The sequence below is a fragment of the Nothobranchius furzeri genome, chromosome 1, assembly GCF_043380555.1.
Source record: "Nothobranchius furzeri strain GRZ-AD chromosome 1, NfurGRZ-RIMD1, whole genome shotgun sequence".
Lineage (NCBI taxonomy): Eukaryota > Metazoa > Chordata > Actinopteri > Cyprinodontiformes > Nothobranchiidae > Nothobranchius > Nothobranchius furzeri.
Window position 1 is genome coordinate 71,621,025 of NC_091741.1, and position 15,331 is coordinate 71,636,355.

Here is a 15,331-nt window from a genome sequence, read left to right on the forward strand (position 1 = left end):
TTTGAAAATGTGGGCGCAATTTTAATTGTCAAAAACTCCAGCGAACCATTAGTTCATTTTGCTCAAATAGAAATTGAGGCCAGCCTCTAATTCTGGTCCTCCTTCCAATAAAGGCCTGGAGCTTGATGAGCTTGAGTCAAATACAGGCCTGGGCCTTTATTAGAGGATTTACAGTAAATATGAAGTTTATTTGAGTGATTAAAAGTTCCTGCAATACAAATCAAACAAAGATTGTATTTTTTTATCTAAATAACTCAAAATACTGAGTTTTGTACTACATTTCTACCTCCCACATGGTACAAATCTAGCTTACTTTAGGTACTAATTAAAAATTACTGATGTGGTCGTCATAACAGATGCTCAGAAGGACTTTTTGCGGCTCCACTCTGCTTTTCCTGGAGGGATGTAGTCTTTGTGAAGCTGCTTTGGTGCTGCTAGTATCTCGGTACGAGCCGTTCCTTTAGCTCTCTTTGCTGCTCTTGAAACCTGATTGGGTATTAGAGGTTCAGTTCTGATTAATAACAGAACACAAGAGGAACAGGAGGAATAAGACAAACCCAAAATCGGGTTTGCTCTTAGTTCTACATCCATAACTTTTCTCCACCCCAGGATCGCTAACCCTGAAGCTGAAGTAATTTATTAAACGTTATCCAGTGATGCATGGGTGCAGGTTTTCTTACAGTCCAGATGGGTTCCTCGAGGCGTCCCAGCTGGTGGCAGACATTGCTCTCCCTCAGCTTGGGCAGGGACAGCTGGACTAGTCTCTGAGAAATTCGAGCCGTTCTGGAAGCCGAGGAAATGATGGAAGCAGCACACTGTGGAAAAATGGGAGTTTCTTTTCAGCTTTGCAGCCTCAAAGACTTTCAGATGATCCGTGAGGAAGATGAGCATTTAAAACATGCATCAGATTAACGTTTAAATCCAAAAACCTATCAGGATGGCAGGATCAAAGAGAGACAGAAAAAAAGACGGTGTCAAAAATAATGTCGATTAAGAAGTATCTTCAGCTTCCTCTGCAGAATGAATGAATGATTGAATGAAACAAAGTGACATCAAACTGGAGCTGATCTTATTCAAATGCATCTTTCAAAATCCTCAGTGGCTTAGAAAGTTTCCACATTTTAACTTTCCATTTTTAGATGCCTGATTTATTTCATTACAATGAATAAAAAACACATTTTATACAATTTGTTCATTTACAACCTGAGGATTACTGACGGATTACTTGGATGGTTCTTCTGTCATTAACCCTTTTAAAGGCAGATGAACCACTTAGCAGAGGATATTTTAGTCCAGGTGTCTCACCGAAGCACACTCTAAACTAACCACCACACTAAAAAACTCCTTCAATAAAATATAGACCTCATTACTGCTTTAATATTAACTTCTTTCATTTTAAATGATCATTATCATTACCGTACACTACCTTATAAGGTTTACTGTTCTGAAAGAGGATGCATAAATGCAGATAAAAATAAAGATTTTCATTTCAATACATATAATCAAGCTGTCATCCATCTATTTTCATCTGGGGTTGAGTCGCGGGTAAATTGAGTAAGTCTAACTTACAGAGGAATTTTCTGTGATGATGATCTGAAAATTCACAGAAGGACTAATTAAAATCACTGGTGTAGATAGGAATGACTCGCCAACATAAGGTCAGGTTTACATCCCACCTCCCTGTTGTTCTGGTAGTCCGGGTGGTTCTGTTTAGGTTCTGACAGCTGCAGCAGTCGAGGAGTGATGACGGCGCTTTTCACTCTGGGATCAATGTGCCAAATAGGACAATTACTGTCGCAGTGAGGAGTGTGAAGGGACCTGAGGGACACAGAGGATACATTTAATAAGTAAAACCTGACAGTTCTCTTCAGTTTGACTCGGTTATAAAACGTGTCTCATTTAGACAAATGAAGAGTTCACATGAAATTCCTAACAGCAGGCTGTTTTCAGTCATTTGTCTCATTAGTTATTTTGTCTTTTGCCTTTTTATTTCTTCATCACGTTAGTGAGTATCCCTGCTGAACATGTTCCATCACTGCTTTTAAAATCTCATTTTCACTAATGATTTGCTGCTGGTGTGTGTTTGGTCTCTGAGAGGATTAAATACACAACAGGTGACCTTTTATTGTTCAGGACATTATCACTGCAGCATAACAGATACTTCATCTGTTAGTTAAATTATGAGTGCAGTCGTCGGCTCATTGGTTTGAACTCTAAATAAAAGGATTTCTCTCTGTGCTCAACAACGTGTTCAGCTGCTGAGTTCAGAATTTATAAAAAGACTTCTGCGGTTCTCCACCAGCTTCCCGGGGGTCCTGAACTTTGAACAATAAGCTCTATTGTATCTGTTCCTGCAGTCTGACACTGAAATAACAGATGTTAAAATGCCATTTTCATATTTAACATCATATTACATTATGCAGCGATTAAAAGAAAAACTCTCTAGGATATATAAAGTTTCCTGGGGATGTGGACACAGATTATGCTGCTAGAACTACACGTTTCTTCAGTGAGGCACTGATAGATATGGTGATTATTGTTTGTAATGTTGCAATAACAACTCCAATAGACATTGTTATAGCATCAGAGAGAATGAAATATTTGTTTTAACGGTTTGGACTGGATGAATGTCTGTCTGTAAACTGAGAATATGACCTCCGTATGGTCTCAACTCATCATAACAATCCCTTAACTCATGTCTGGATGGAGTTTGTTACCCTGCTTCCTGGAGAAAACGGCTCCTGGTTTTGGGCGTCGACAAGCGCAGAGTGTTTTTGTATTGAGACGTCTCAGAGGAAGGATGCAGGGTCTTCCTGAAGAAGCTCACCTCCTCCCCTTTCCTACAGGAAGATGGTGCTGTTATTATATGTGTCTGAGACAAAAGACTGTCTAGAGTGGAGGGCGAGACAACGTCAGCTGATGACGGAGGTTTTGAGTGGAAAAAATCATTAGAGACACACAAAGTGACATTCTCAGATCTGTTTGTCTCTTTAGCAAGAAAAACAAAAACCCCAGTAGACAGTCCTATTCAGCTTTAAATACACGGCCTGGCCAAAAAAAGGTCACACACTAATATTTTGTAGGTCCACCTTTAACTTTGATTTTGACACACATTCACTGTAAGCTTCAGCCATGTCACACGATTTATTTTCATCCAGTGTTGCATTAATTTCTCACCAGGATCTTGCATTGATGATGGCAGGGCCAGATTAACACTTTGTTGTACCCTGGGCAACAATATTCAAAGGCCCCATCATCACGACCCAAGGATCACAATAATGTGGTCACATACAGAATATTTTATTGTAATATGCAGTAAATACACTCAATACTTGAATGCCTGACATCACGTAACCCGCTCAGGGTAACCTTTGACCCACCTCGTGTGGACTGACCAATGAGGAGAGGGTCTTAACTTGAGGCCCTCTCTTCATTGGTCAGTCTGCATGAGACTGACTCTCAACTGACGTTCAAAGTCATAGGCAGCGAAGCGTCTCTGTGCAGCGCAAAAGCCCGGCTGGACAGTTTGTTTAATGTAGGGTGATCATATTTCCATTTCCAAACAAGAGGACAGGGGATCTGTGCCTATGACGTCACACTATGGCAACGCCACACAAACCACGTTGGGATCCTTTTTTTGTAAGAACTAAATTAATATCAGATTCTGCCAATAAAAGGGCTCTAAAACACTTCATATGTAAATATTTTGTATATTTATTGCAAAATCTCATTTTTCTGCTTTAATGCTGCAACAAGGTTTTATTAATAATAAATTATTATACCTTTTGTTTTACTACAGCATCGGTAAGCTTCCTGTGCACAGATTATTAAGAGTGCTTGTTTCAGCTGTGAGATTAGACGATAGGATCAATGAAAAAATAAGTTGTCACACACTCCATGGGAGCTTTCAGAGAATCCACAAATAGTGGCTTTCAAATAGTTTTGTTACTTTTTGCAAGTTTAGAAAAGCAGCAGATGAGACAGCATGTTTGATAATTTAGTTTTTCATCTGATAACATGTCAGTGATGTCTGAGGAGCTTTTATAAACACAGTTTAACTAACAATACTGGAGAGGGTATGAATTACACAGAGGCTTCTGGGGAGCCCAGTTATGGGGTGGGTGGGGGGGGGGGGGTCATTTTGCCTTGGCCCCCAAAATGTCTTGAAACAGCCCTGGCTGTGTGACTGAGTTTTGAAGGTGATCTGAATTGTATCAGATGTATAAATATGACGTGTATAACTTGTTGCTTTATACAGGTAAAAACGTGTAGTGGAGATGAATCTACCTATATTTTACTTTTTGTTTTGTTTTCTTGTTTTTATTGAACTACGGTATTTTCCTGTCCTGTCCGTCTCTCATCTTCCTGCATCTCCTCTAAACTCTCCAGAAAAACTGCTGCCTGGATTCTTACTTTTTCACCACATCAGTTACTTCTGAGCAGACCAAAGGGATCTCCTGACCGCAAAGCGGTTTCGATGATGCGTCAGTGAGGTGAAATCACCGCAGCACAGGTGATGAGCTCCGCAGTGGCAGCGCGCTTCAGGCGCAAATAAGACAGAAAGTAGAGAACATGTGCGGACATGAACGATCGTGTGCTAATTAGTTTTTTGGTTGCGCCACTTTGAGAATGGACCGTGCGCTGGAAGCAGCAGCCTGGATTGCTGCGCAACAACGCGCTGTGCCGCTCTCTGTGCTCTCTGCTCAAACGAGTCCACAAGTGATGTAATATAGGTAGAAAACTTTTTTCCGGCTCCCCTGGATGTGTAGGACATCCATCTCCCCCATAATTCGATCCCAGCTCCTGGATGAAAAGCCGAACATTTTCATCAATACAAGAACCCCCAGTCCGGACGCCCCGGACAGAGAGTGAAAAGTGGACATGTCCGGGGAAAACAGGACGTACGGTCACCATAGTCAGCATAAAGCGGGAAATTACAGATACAGTATTTTGCTCGTGCTCTTGCTGCCCTGGGTCCTTTAGAGTTTGTGGGCCCTGGGCAATTGCCCAGTTGCCCATATGGTTAATCCGGCCTTGCATCCATGGGACACTGTGATCAACAGAGAGGGCGCGGGCAGCAGAAGGAAGTATCTCAAGACTGGTTTGAGTCAGCAACCGCTGCTTTTCCTAACGGCTTCAGTTCCAGAGAGGGTCAAGCTGGACCTCGACATTCCTGATCTAACGGGGACTTCCGAAAGGGTACGTAGGCCGACAGAATGGCGTCTCAATGTGTGTTATAAACCTCCAAATCAAAGCTTAGCGCGAAGACATCACCTTCACTCCCAATAGAACTAATTGTTTCTCTGGATTTGCTGGTTCTGAACAACATTCCACACTACACCATTCTCCGTTTCACTTCACCTTAGTTACACCATACATGTAATGTTTATAGTTAGTCTAGTTTTAGTTTGTTTAGTAATAAATCTTTAAACTTTTAAAACTTGACCCTCTTTCTTTTGTCTCTGAGTTAATATGAAGTGGTTACATAATCCCTGCAATAAAAAGTTCCAATCTTCTGGTTAAAAGTACCCAAAGATCCATAAGATTGATTTCATATTTTCTATGGAATCTCATGTCTTATGGTTCATTAAATAATATGTACATTTAATCGTTACAGGGCGATATCATCCTCTGCTGCCTGCAGATAAAAGGAAGTGATGCCACTAACATCCGGTGGTTACCCTGACGAAGACGGCAGTGAGGTTGAAACATGTCGGCAAAGATAAAAGCAAACCCTCATCACACTGTGTACAACGAAGAACTAAAGAAAACAAAGTTATACTCAGACTTCCTCATGTTACGGACAAGTGAAATATCATCCAGATGTTTATGTTATTCTTATAATTAAGACTCTACAGGTGCTGGCCAGTAAATTAGAATATCATCAAAAGGTTGAAAATATTTCAGTAATTCCATTCAAAACGTGAAACTTGTACATTATATTCATGCAATGCACACAGACCAATGTATTTCCAATGTTTATTACGTTTAATTTTGATATTTATAGGTGACAACCAATGAAAACATCAAATCTGGTATCTCAGAAAATTAGAATATTCTAAAGGCCAATGAAAAAATGTTTGTTTCTCTAATGTTGGCCAACTGAAAAGAATGAACATGAAAAGAATGTGCATGTATAGCACTCAATACTTAGTCGGGGCTCCTTTTGCCTCAATAACTGCAGTAATGCGGCGTGGCATGGACTCGATCAGTCTGTGGCACTGCTCAGGTGTTATGAGAGCCCAGGTTGCTCTGATAGTCGTCTTCAGCTCCTCTGCATTGTTGGGTCTAGCGTATTGCATCCTCCGCTTCACAATACCCCATAGATTTTCTATGGGGTTAAGGTCAGGCGAGTTTGCGGGCCAATCAAGGACAGGGATACCATGGTCCTTGAACCAGGTGCTGGTGGTTTTGGCACTGTGTGCAGGTGCCAAGTCCTGTTGAAAGGTGAAGTCTGCATCCCCATAAAGTTGGTCAGCAGCAGGAAGCATGAAGTGCTCTAAAACTTCCTGGTAGACGGCTGCATTGACCCTGGACCTCAGGAAACAGAGTGGGCCAACACCGGCAGATGACATGGCACCCCACACCATCACTGACGGTGGAAACTTTACACTGGACCTCATGCAACGTGGATTCTGTGCTTCTCCGCTCTTCCTCCAGACTCTGGGTCCTTGATTTCCAAAGGAAATGCAGAACTTGCTTTCATCAGAAAACATAACTTTGGACCACTCAGCATCAGTCCAGTCCTTTTTGTCCTTGGCCCAGGCGAGACGCTTCTTGCGCTGTTTCTTGTTCAAGAGTGGCTTGACACACGGAATGCGACACCTGAATCCCATGTCTTTCATGAGTCTCCTCGTGGTGGTTCTTGAAGCGCTGACTCCAGCTGCAGTCCACTCTTTGTGGATCTCCCCCACATTTTTGAATGGGTTTGTCGTCACAATTCTCTGCAGGGTGCGGTTATCCCTAGAGCTTGTACACTTTTTTCTACCACATTTTTTCCGTCCCTTCGCCTGTCTGTTAATGTGCTTGGACACAGAGCTCTGCGAACAGCCAGCTTCTTTAGCAATCACCTTTTGTGTCTTGCCCTCCTTGTGCAAGGTGTCAATGATTGTCTTTTGGACAGCTGTTAAGTCAGAAGTCTTCCCCATGATTGTGGTGCCTTCAAAACAAGACTGAGGGACCTTTTAAAGGCCTTTGCAGGTGTTTTGAGTAAATCAGCTGATTAGAGTGGCAGCAGGTGTCTTCTATATTCAGCCTTTTCAGAATATTCTAATTTTTTGAGATACCAAATTTGGAGTTTTCATTAGTTGTCACTTATGAATATCAAATTTAAATGTAATGAACATTGGAAATACATTGGTCTGTGTGCATTGCATGAATATAATGTACAAGTTTCACGTTTTGAATGGAATTACTGAAATATCTTCAACCTTTTGATGATATTCTAATTTACTGGCCAGCACCTGTAATTACCATGAACTTTACATACATTTGGATTTATTCAGTCTAAAATTTCCAATCTGTTTAATGTCAAGTATTACGAAATTGAAAATGATCAATTTCAGATGCACACAAAATAAATACATTTTATTTATCTTCATTAAACTATTTGAAATCAGAATAGATCCAAATTTTTGTCAATACTTTGAAATTTTTCTACCAAAAGGTTATTCTATCAAAGGCTTTTTACATAATTTCCATTTCTAATCATCAAATTTGATAATGATCTCACTTTAGCCCTTCCACTGATTCATGAAATGTGATTTAATGATTTTCTATTGCTAATCCAAATAACTGAGAATAAATAACTTTAGTATATTTTCCATGACGAATGCCAGTAAATGTTTCATACATAAATGCAGCTTACCGAGGGTAAATAATATTCATGCATGTTTTAGCTGCTGTTGTCTTCTCCATCTGTGACTTTTTTATCAGCATCCTTCCTGTATGCTTCTGATTTTATTACACTGAATGTTGCTGTGCTGTAGCTCTACCAGCTGATGAAGGAAACAATATAAAACTACAATCCTCTCTTCTCAACCTATAACTGAGGGTTCTCAGGGGGACAGCACCTCCCATCATGCACCTGGCACCAGTCCTGTACCTCACTTTGCAGCCTCTTAAATTGACTTTGTATCAAAGAGCTCTGCAAACACAAACATGTTGATGCATCACAAAACAAAATGCTTCAGTGTGCTCTTTTAAAAGCATAAGCTCAAACTCCTCTCATGCCTTTTTGATAAAGTCATCAATAATGTTGCTGGTGCAGCTGGGCCACGCTCACCTCCAGTGGTCCTCTCTTGCTGAGATGTCTCTTTTGTGTCTGGACAGGTATTGGATTCTTGCACTCGGAGTGGTTCTGAGAGCTGATGAGGAGATGGGCCGAATGGGCTCCTGGTTGCCCCATATCAGCCACTCACTGGTTAATAAACAGATTTTAAATTATTTTAAATGGGTCTTTGTACACAAACTCACCTTTTGCATCTGTTTACTGCTATCAAGGTCCGTAATGTCTTTATAATCACTGCAAACTTGAAAATAAATGTCCATCCATCATCTGTCAGAGTTTGGTTTCAGGAATTAAAGTCCCATTAGTCATCAGTGTTGCAGTGGTTTAAGTCCTACCTGTCAGACAGGACTTTTACAGTAAATATGGGGCAGTGTTGTTCGTCTCCAGCAAAACTTAGTTGTGGTGTCCCTCAAGGTTCAGTTTTGGGCCCGCTCTTGTTCTCGCTGTATATGTTGCCTCTTGGTGCAATCTTTCATAAACATGGCATCACCATAGACATATAAATATTGGACAATGGGTTTCCAATAATAAGTTTTTGAGCTAAAATGAGAGGAGGCCACCACCGCCATTTTGACCATGTCACAAGTTCTGTCAAGCCCAGACAATTCCACAAAAGGGAAGAGAGGTGGAGCTGAGGGTGGGGCTGCAAGGCTGGGATCAACTGACGACACGCGGTCGAACTAGCTACAAGCTAACCTGAAGCTAACCCAAAGGTGGGAGCTAAGCTAACGGAGGTAGCAACCTAGCTACAACCGGAGTTAACTGAGCACAACACCAGAGCTTGAGTCAGAGACACGCCGGGCTGACCGCTGGGTAAAACCGGGTGGAACACAGAGGTCTCCGAGACCTCCACAAGCCGGCAGACGCACAGCAGACAAGCGCTGCTGCGATCTGAGATGCGCAGAGCTGCCGCTGGGGAGAACCGGGTGGAAAGGTTTCCATCCCAGAGCTCCATAAGCTGGCAGCCCGCGCAGCAGACAGAAGCCGCAATCACACAGAGATGCGCCGAGCTGCGGGGAGGGGAGAACCGGGTGGAAAGGTTTCCATCCAGAGCTCCACAAGCTGGCAGCCCGCGCAGCAGACAGAAGCCGTGATCAGACAGAGATGCGCCAAACTGCGGGAGGTGAGAACGGGTGGGAAAACATCGGCCTCCCGAGAGCTCCACAAGCCGATAGTCGGAACCCAGCTCCACCAACATGTTATATTTCAACCCATTTTCTAAAGTGCAGCATTATGTTAAATGCACTGGGTTTTACCCGATCACATTTAAATTTCATGGTTAAACAGTACATGTTAAAATCTAAGCTCAGCTCGACAGTGACCTAAAATACACAAATATAATTTTACTCACCGAAAAAAAAATGAAGTAGAGACTCCTTGGACGCTCTATTAGTGCAATTAATGCCACAGCAAGTCATTTTGTCCAACAATTGCACAAATAATATCCAAAAAAGGATGCACAAACGCTACAACTAATGGTCTAAGTTGAGAGACTGAAAATGACCGAACAGTTTTCAGTTGAGGCCGAGGTTCAGACTGAGGCCTTTCCCCGGAGCTAGCTCTGTGGTCATGTGGGTCTGATGCTCATTAATTATACAGAATTTTAGGCTTTTAATACACTTAAACAGAAGAGTGAGAAAAAAATTCACCCCCCTCAGAGTTGTCATGAGTGTAAACTAGATAATTTAAACAAAAAACATGTTTTGGTACCAGGCTGTAATCATGTTTATTTCTGCTGTGAAATTGGTATTTTTAACATGGGAGTCAATGAGGATTTGCTCGCTTCTGACACCAGCCCCCAGCAGATGAGGGTGGAACTGCAATTTATTTCACTTCCGGGATTGCTTCAATTTTTCACCCGCATTGTGGAGGCTTGGGCATCGCGTATCACTTCTTTGCGGACAATGTGCAGATATATGTCCCACTACATTCTCAAAGGCCATCATCTGACAAATTACTGAGTTGTTTAAAATATGTTTAAAAAACTGTCTACAATTGAACCTTCTCACTTTAAATGATAAAAAGACGGAAATTGTTGTTTTCGGGGACCCTGGGCTGTTGCACGGGGTAAACAGTGTATTTGGCCCTTTCGAATCCTTTTGTGTGTCTCAGGCAAGAAATCTGGGTTTTTTCATTGAAGGCCATTTTAAACTTGATAAACAGGTAAGTTCTGTGGTCCAGAGCGTGTTCTTGCATTTGCGTGTTCTTAGTAAAGTCAAGCCCTATTTACCACTCAACAACTTTGAAAAGGTTATACACTTGCTAATCATGTCGAGACTCAACTACTGCAAGGACTGGAGCAGTCGTCAATTCACCGCTTGCAGGTGACTCAGAATGCGGCAGCCCGCTTGCTGACAGGTAGGAGGTGCAGGGATCACATAACACCAGTCTTACAAGCATTTTTGTTTATTTCACCCTAGAGTTTTTTTCTTTGAAATACACATTCAGAGGAAGCCAGACATGCATTCTTGTTTCTGTAGTTTGGTGAAACTGCTAAACCACACTGGCTCCAGTAGTCTTGGGACTCAGCTTCATGCTGGATGGATGACCAAACATCTAATATTTTTAGAAACTTGGAGCTAAAAACCCACAATTTGAGGATTTTAACCAGATTTTTAAAAATCAGAACATTTTTAAAAAGTTTACATTTGAGCTACCCACCAAGGAGTCGTTTCCCAAACTGTTTTTGAGATTTTATGCTGTGCCAGCTCCAAGATTCTGCAAAATCACACAAAATTCATGAAACATCAAAAACAGCTTCAAAAAACACAGCAGCATAGTTTCTGAGCTACGCTGCTCAGAAAACACTGATAGGATTTCTTGTTTATTTTGATAATGTTAATCTACATCAAAATCAATTACAAAAAGTACCTTTATAGTACTGGTATGATCTTAAAAAGTAAGCCTGAAAATCTCAATAAAAATAAAATAACAGCACCTTTTCGAAGGACCGAATCTCGGATGAATTTCTAAAAAATAAAAAATAAAAATAAAAATCAACAAAAAACAAGTTCAGAAACATTTTGGTAAAAAATTCAAAAGAATTAAAGAAAAAGTTTACCTTGTTTTCCAGACACCATCTCACCTTCCTGGCTGAATGTTCCAGTCTAATGCCCAGTCATCCTATCACAGTAATGTCCTGGTGTTGCTAGGGAGCACTGAGTCCTTAGCAACCAGCCCCACACCAGGGGACTCCTTGAAACTGGAGTCAGCTCAGTCAAAACCTCTATCTGACAAACTTAAGGATGCTGAAAGTGATACGTGGATCAGCTTAGAAGGTGCTTCTTCTGTTACTTCTACAATCCAACCAAAGGAACATTTCTACAAGAAACCATGTTTAGACTTAAATGGCGAGATGATAAATGTATAGTTTTTGCTTTTATGTCAGAATTAAATGTTTCAGACTAGTCAAAAATGTTTAACATCAGATAAAAATAATCAGTAAATACAAAATCCAATTCTCAGATGATAAATTAATAAGGGAACTAAGCTATCCAAACCAATCTGGCCCTGTGTGATAAAGTAATTACCCCTTGTGGTAAGTCATGAATCAGCTGTGGTTAACCACATGACTGGTAAAGCTGGGTTCAGTTCTACCAGCCACACCCAGGCCTGATTACTACCAGAGCGATAGCAATAAGGAATCACTTCAGTAGAAAATGTCATGAAGTTGGCTTAACAACTTTAACCCTTTAGAGCACAAACCCATTTGAATTAGAAATTTCAAAGATAGGAATAAATACATCTAAATGTAGAAAAAAATTAAATGAAATAAAGAAGTAAAATAAATTTCCATAAATGTATGGATAGAATGCCACTTTGGGTTTTCAAACTTGAATATTTGACTCAAGAAGCAATTTTGCAGATGTTTGAAATGGGTTGTGACACCAGTGTCACCACAGGTCCTTGAGGGTTTGAAAGCAACACATCAGGCTCTGTTCCAAAGAAGAACTGGTAGAACATCTTAACAAGTCTCACTTAGTTAAGGTCAGAGGCACAAAAAACAATGAATGTTCTCCAAGAGGGACTACACAGTGCATAGCACCGTAGCCTTGCAGCAAGAAGGTCCTAGGTTTGAATCCTGGTCTGGGGTCTCTCTGGGTAACCCGGCTTCTTCCCACAGTCCAAAAATGTGACTGTCAGGTTGATTGGCCTCTCTAAATTATCTTCAGGTGTGAGTGTGCACGCCTTGCTGTTTGTCTTGTGTCTCTGTTACCCTGTGGTGGACTGGAAACATGTACAGGGTGTACTCTGACTGTTTGCATAGAGACCGATGGAGATAGGCACCAGCCCCCTGCGACCTTGCATGAAAAAAGGGGTATAAAAGATGGATGGATGTTGAATTTGGGGAAAATATTGAGTGAACTGACAAAAATTGAACTTTCTGAAGGTAGTGTGTCCCATTCCATCTGGTGTAAAACACCTTTCAGAAAATATCATACAATCAGTTAAACATGGTGGAGGTAGTGTGCTGGTCTGGGCCTACTTCAGGACCTGGACTACTTAAACCAATCAAATTTTATTTATACAATGCCTTCCACTGCTTTTGCAGGAGCCCAGGGCACTGAACATAACATAGCATAAAAATATAAAAGAACAATCAAATAACAATTTAGGTGTGTTCATGCTGTGTCGTGGTTCTAATTCCATGCTGTTGTTCTTTTTAAAACACAGAAACAGTTTTGTTACCTGTTTTGTCGCTACGTTTCGTCTGTGGCTGCAGACTTCCTCAGGCTGACGCTGATGGTGGCGCCACTTCCTTCTCCGTTTATCCGTCAGCGTCAGCCTGAGGAAGTCTGCAGCCGCAGACGAAACGTAGCGACAAAACAGGTAACAAAACTGTTTCTGTGTTTTAAAAAGAACGACAGCATGGAATTAGAACCACGACACAGCATGAACACACCTAAGATGTTCAAAGAGAAATACGGACAACAAGGAACGAAGGACTTCCACCGTTTGGAGCGATTACACCAGAAACGCGCACGTCTAAGAAACCACCTTCGCTTCTGTTTAAGATGCCGGGACGAAAACATCACACCCACAAGCTTACAGCTGAAAACACCGATCCGGACCAAGACAGCACAAAATATAATAGAAAGAGCACAAAGAGCATGGCTCAAGGAGAGGATAAGAAACGTCATAACCAAACAGAAGCAAGTAGAAGACGAACTGGAAAGAAGACACCTGGACTTAAAAAGGAATTACAAACTTGATGAAAAAAATGGAGGAACTAATTAAAGGACACATGATAGAAAAACAGGAAAAAGAGTTCACAAAAGTAAAAGAAAGACATAAAGAAGTTAAACAAACTCATAAACAAGAAAAAGAAGGAGGAAATACAAGGCAACTTCACACCAAACTCATGGGTATGTAACATTTCACAATACGAACTAACAGAAGCAGAAGAGAGCATATTAAAGAAAGGTTTAAACTTTGCAGTCACACCAAAAGAAATACCATATGATGAATTTATCATAGCAACAGAACTAGCATGTCAACAGATCACAGATGAGGGAAAGAAAGCAAAACTTAGAAATAATGTTGTTGGGATATTAAGGAACAGCTAAATTCAACAAAGCAATATTACAAAAGAAGACCAATCAGCCATGACAGCTTTATCCAAAAATGAACAGATAATTATTCTACCGGCAGATAAAGGAAGAACCACAGTAGTAGTGGACAAAGAAAAATATAAACAACAGGTGAAACAGATGTTAGAGGACAAAAATACATACAAAATACTTCAAAAAGACCCAAAAGAAAACATTAAGAAAAACATAAAACAATTACTGAAGCCACTACAAGACAAAGGCAAAATAACAGAAAAAACGTACAAACACTGGATTCCTACTGCAAACATAACACCAAGAATATATGGAACGCCAAAAATACACGAACAAAACACTCCACTTAGAACAATAGTTGACAGCATAGGTACACCAACATACAACATGGCAAAAGATATTAGCAAAATCATCTGCCCGTTATTAGGGAACACAGCTCAACACTGCAAAAACAGCATAGAACTGGCAAAAGAACTAAAAAAGATTACAACAGAAGATAACGACATACTCATGTCACATGACATCACATCCCTGTTCACAAAGACACCAACCCAAAAAACCATAGACATAGTAGTTAACAGAATCAGACAGGACAAAACTTCACACAAAAGAACAAACCTCACAGCAGATGACATAGCACAACTGATAGGACTGGTAGCTAACGCCACTTACTTCACATACGATAACACAATATACAAACAACTGGAAGGCTTCGCCATGGGTAACCCGTTATCAGCCACCCTGTGCGAATTTTTCATGGAAGACCTAGAACAAAAAGCCATAGCCACTGCCCCCCCAAACTGTAAAATAAAACTATGGAAACGCTACATAGACGACATACTGGAAATCATACCAAAAGGACAAACAGAAACACTAACACAACACTTAAATAACATTGACGACACAGGCAGCATAAAATTCACTTATGAGTCAGAAACAGAAGGCAGCATAGCATTTATGGACATGAAAATCACCAGGCAGACCGACGGGACCCTAAACATAAACACATACAGGAAACCAACACACACAGACCAATATCTATTATGGACATCAGAACACCCCACCATACACAAAATGTCAGTAATCAGAACATTATATCACCGAGCAAACATAATAACAGAAGAGAGAGACCGTAAACAAGAGGACAAACACATATAACATGCTTTAAAGACCTGCGGATAGTCGACATGGGCGATAAACAAAGGAAAACAACAAACAACAACAGAAAGAAAAGAACAACCAAAGCAAAGAACCAGAAACCCAGAAAGACAAGAACCAAAGCCAGTGATAACCCTACCATACATCAAAGGCATAACAGAAAAAATAAGAGCAACAATGAAAAAACACAACATAAACACACCAACAAAACCATACACAACCGTTAGAAACAGATTAGTACACCCAAAAGACAAGATACCAGTTGGACTTAAATGTGGAGTCATTTACGAAATCCCATGCAAACTCTGCAATAAAACAT

General features: G+C 40.7%; 1 protein-coding gene across 1 annotated transcript; it reads right to left on the reverse strand.

Moving 5' to 3' along the window:
• Nucleotides 1–267: 267 nt before the first annotated feature.
• On the reverse strand, nt 268–11,465 carry LOC107380431 (sperm microtubule associated protein 2-like). The gene is made up of 8 exons (XM_054739366.2): nt 11,352–11,465; nt 11,229–11,259; nt 10,952–11,008; nt 8,285–8,419; nt 2,718–2,840; nt 1,677–1,818; nt 681–815; nt 268–486 (listed from the first exon to the last, which is right to left on the reverse strand). Exons 1-8 carry the CDS (start codon nt 11,368–11,370, stop codon nt 361–363), a joined length of 768 nt encoding a protein of 255 aa, XP_054595341.2. The 5' UTR covers nt 11,371–11,465; the 3' UTR covers nt 268–360.
• Between the last annotated feature and the right edge of the window lie 3,866 nt (nt 11,466–15,331).